Source organism: Drosophila ananassae, chromosome XL (genome assembly GCF_017639315.1).
Source record: "Drosophila ananassae strain 14024-0371.13 chromosome XL, ASM1763931v2, whole genome shotgun sequence".
Lineage (NCBI taxonomy): Eukaryota > Metazoa > Arthropoda > Insecta > Diptera > Drosophilidae > Drosophila > Drosophila ananassae.
The window spans coordinates 9,636,323-9,638,728 of NC_057931.1; the positions used below are offsets into that span (position 1 = coordinate 9,636,323).

Here is a 2,406-nt window from a genome sequence, read left to right on the forward strand (position 1 = left end):
GTGGCAGACTCATGTTGCTGAGGCTGAATCTGTGAGGAAGGTCAGTTTTTGGCATTTATTGGCTCTGTTTATTGGTTGGCTTGTAATTTATTATTATTATACGGGCTAGTAACTTATTATTGAAGAGGTTGTTAAGGGGTTGAAGGACATATTCATAGAAATTTTATTTATTATTATTATTTTCAAAAAAATATATATTTAGAGTAGAAAGTACTTCGGCCCTTTTCTCAGTCATCTATTCTGTTCTTATGTTTCACTATTTAAACAATACTCCCATTTTAACAGAAAGTGCCCATAAATATTTCAAAAAGCCTTAAACAAAGCCTGTTGAAGGCAAATCCCTGCCATCCTCGACCAAAAAACCAAAATCCCCCCGAAATTAGACGGCATTAGCCGTTAAATTGGCTATAAAATACAATTAGGCATTGAGACATTGATACACTGATGTACTAATAGACTGATGTACTGATTTACTGATCTACTGTAGATATATAAATATATATGTGGGTTTGATGAAGTGACTGGACCCCGGAGGCCTACGAAAGTCACACGTGGCCCGCCGAGTCAAGTCGATGAATCAGAGACATAATTGCCTTGCAATTCCAAGTGTATATATAGGATTCGTGTATAGTCCTTCCCCAACCAACACCACCCCCACCGGGGATTAGTCGTATGTTATGCAATTACTCATTTGGAGAGAGGAGGTGGAAGGGATGCCTGCAACATGCCACACATTAAATGCCGCCATAAGAAACTACCTAGAGTGCACTCTGGGTCGCCTCGCCTATTACTTCTGCTAATGGCGAGGAATTGCAATTGCAATTTCTATTGCAATGGCAGGGATTGCAGGCTGGCAGACTGGCAGGATGGCAGGACTTTGGGTGGGCGGGGCTAAACACTTAGGGCAATTCATTACATTTCCCTCTTTTTTTTGGAGCGAGGAGCAGGACGGTTGGTTCTGCAGGAAAAGTGCAACAGCACCTTCTTGACAGGACATTTCAACGGGGATTTTTGTGAAATTGAAACAGCAGGATTAAAGCTCTTAAAGGACTTGTATTTTTATTTAAAATACTGATTCATATTTACATTAATTCTGTTGCGTAATTGGGCAATCTTCTCCTGGAGAACAGAGATCTTCTCTTCCGTTTCTGGGGGTTCTTTCGGCTCGGGTTCCGGTTTGGGTGGTGGGACTTCCTCCAGTATTATTTCCGGTTCGAGGGGATCGTACTTGTCGTCGTCGGATACAGTCATGGAAGGAGCATCCGAGTCTTCGGAAACTGATCTGATCTGATCCCTGGGATCGGACTCCTCCTCGCTGGACTCCAGGATCATGCCGTAGAGCTCATGATCTTCTATGAACTCTTTGTTATTGCTTTCCTCCTCCACGTCCTCATCCTTGTTGCTTTTCTTCTCGGGATCTGGTCTATCTAGGTAGTCCAGAAGCTGATTAACGTCGAAGGAACTGATCGGGTCCAGGGGATCGCATTCGTCCGATGATACTGACATGGATGGGTTGTCGGAATCGGACAGTGCTCTGTCCAGTGGATCAGGATCAGACTCGGTTTCCTCTTCACTGGTCTCCAACAGCATGTCCTGCAGCTCATGATCGTCTTTTTTGTGGTCCTCTTCCTGCTCTTTCTCCAGGCCTGTCTCCAGGTCTGTGTCCAGGTCTGTGTCCAGTTCTGTCTCCAGATCTGTCTCCTGCTCTTCATCCTGCTTCTTCTCTGGCTGCCTCTTGTGCACCACCTGCCATGTGATTTTCCGCCTCACCTCCGGAACCTTCTTCTCGCCCACCAGCCTCCACCTGACTTTGTCCTTGTCGTCCTTCCACCTGCCCTTCTCCTCCACCTTCTCCACCTTCCGCCCCTTCCCCAAGAACTTAAACTTCCGCTTTATGAGAGGCTGTTTCTTGTACTCCAGATTGTTGTGTTTCGCGTAGAGAGTCGTATCGGTGACTATGGACAGCAGGATGTTCTTCTCGGGAATCTCCACTGTCTTGAAGTATGGTGGTCCCAGTTCCTCAACAGTCGGGACATACTTCCAGCCATCTTCTATGCCAATGTCCCGGAACTTCTTCAAAGTAATGGTGGACTGGGAAGTGATCCAGCTATCCTGCATGATTATATGGTGTTTTATTTTCTTTTCTTCGAATTTGTCTTCCATTTTTACTTCCATCTTGGGGGGTTCTAATTTCTACTGCCAGACTACAAATATGATATAAAAGTCAAGGCCTCCTACGTTTCAAGGATTTTTTGGGGAAATTTTTAAAGAAAATGTGAGAAATTAAAGATCTGGTCACACTCTCTGGTTAAATCAAAACGTTGTCTTTCTGGCTGGAATTGATTTTCTTGGTTTTCGTAATCAAAAGTTTTGTTCCCAAGGCGCGTTTACACTGATTTCCGGGCC

The 2,406-nt window shown here is 44.5% G+C and overlaps 1 protein-coding gene across 1 annotated transcript; it reads right to left on the reverse strand.

Annotated features, from left to right (window-relative positions):
* Positions 1-1,059: 1,059 nt before the first annotated feature.
* Positions 1,060-2,118, reverse strand: LOC6504687 (clumping factor B). Its single transcript, XM_001966368.1, has one exon. The coding sequence runs from the start codon at positions 2,116-2,118 to the stop codon at positions 1,060-1,062; it is 1,059 nt and encodes a 352-aa protein (XP_001966404.1).
* Between the last annotated feature and the right edge of the window lie 288 nt (positions 2,119-2,406).

Bases quoted from the DNA above. Each gene is read 5' to 3' on its own strand.
- LOC6504687 (XM_001966368.1), bottom strand. From the start codon at position 2,118: ATGCAGGATAGCTGGATCACTTCCCAGTCCACCATTACTTTGAAGAAG.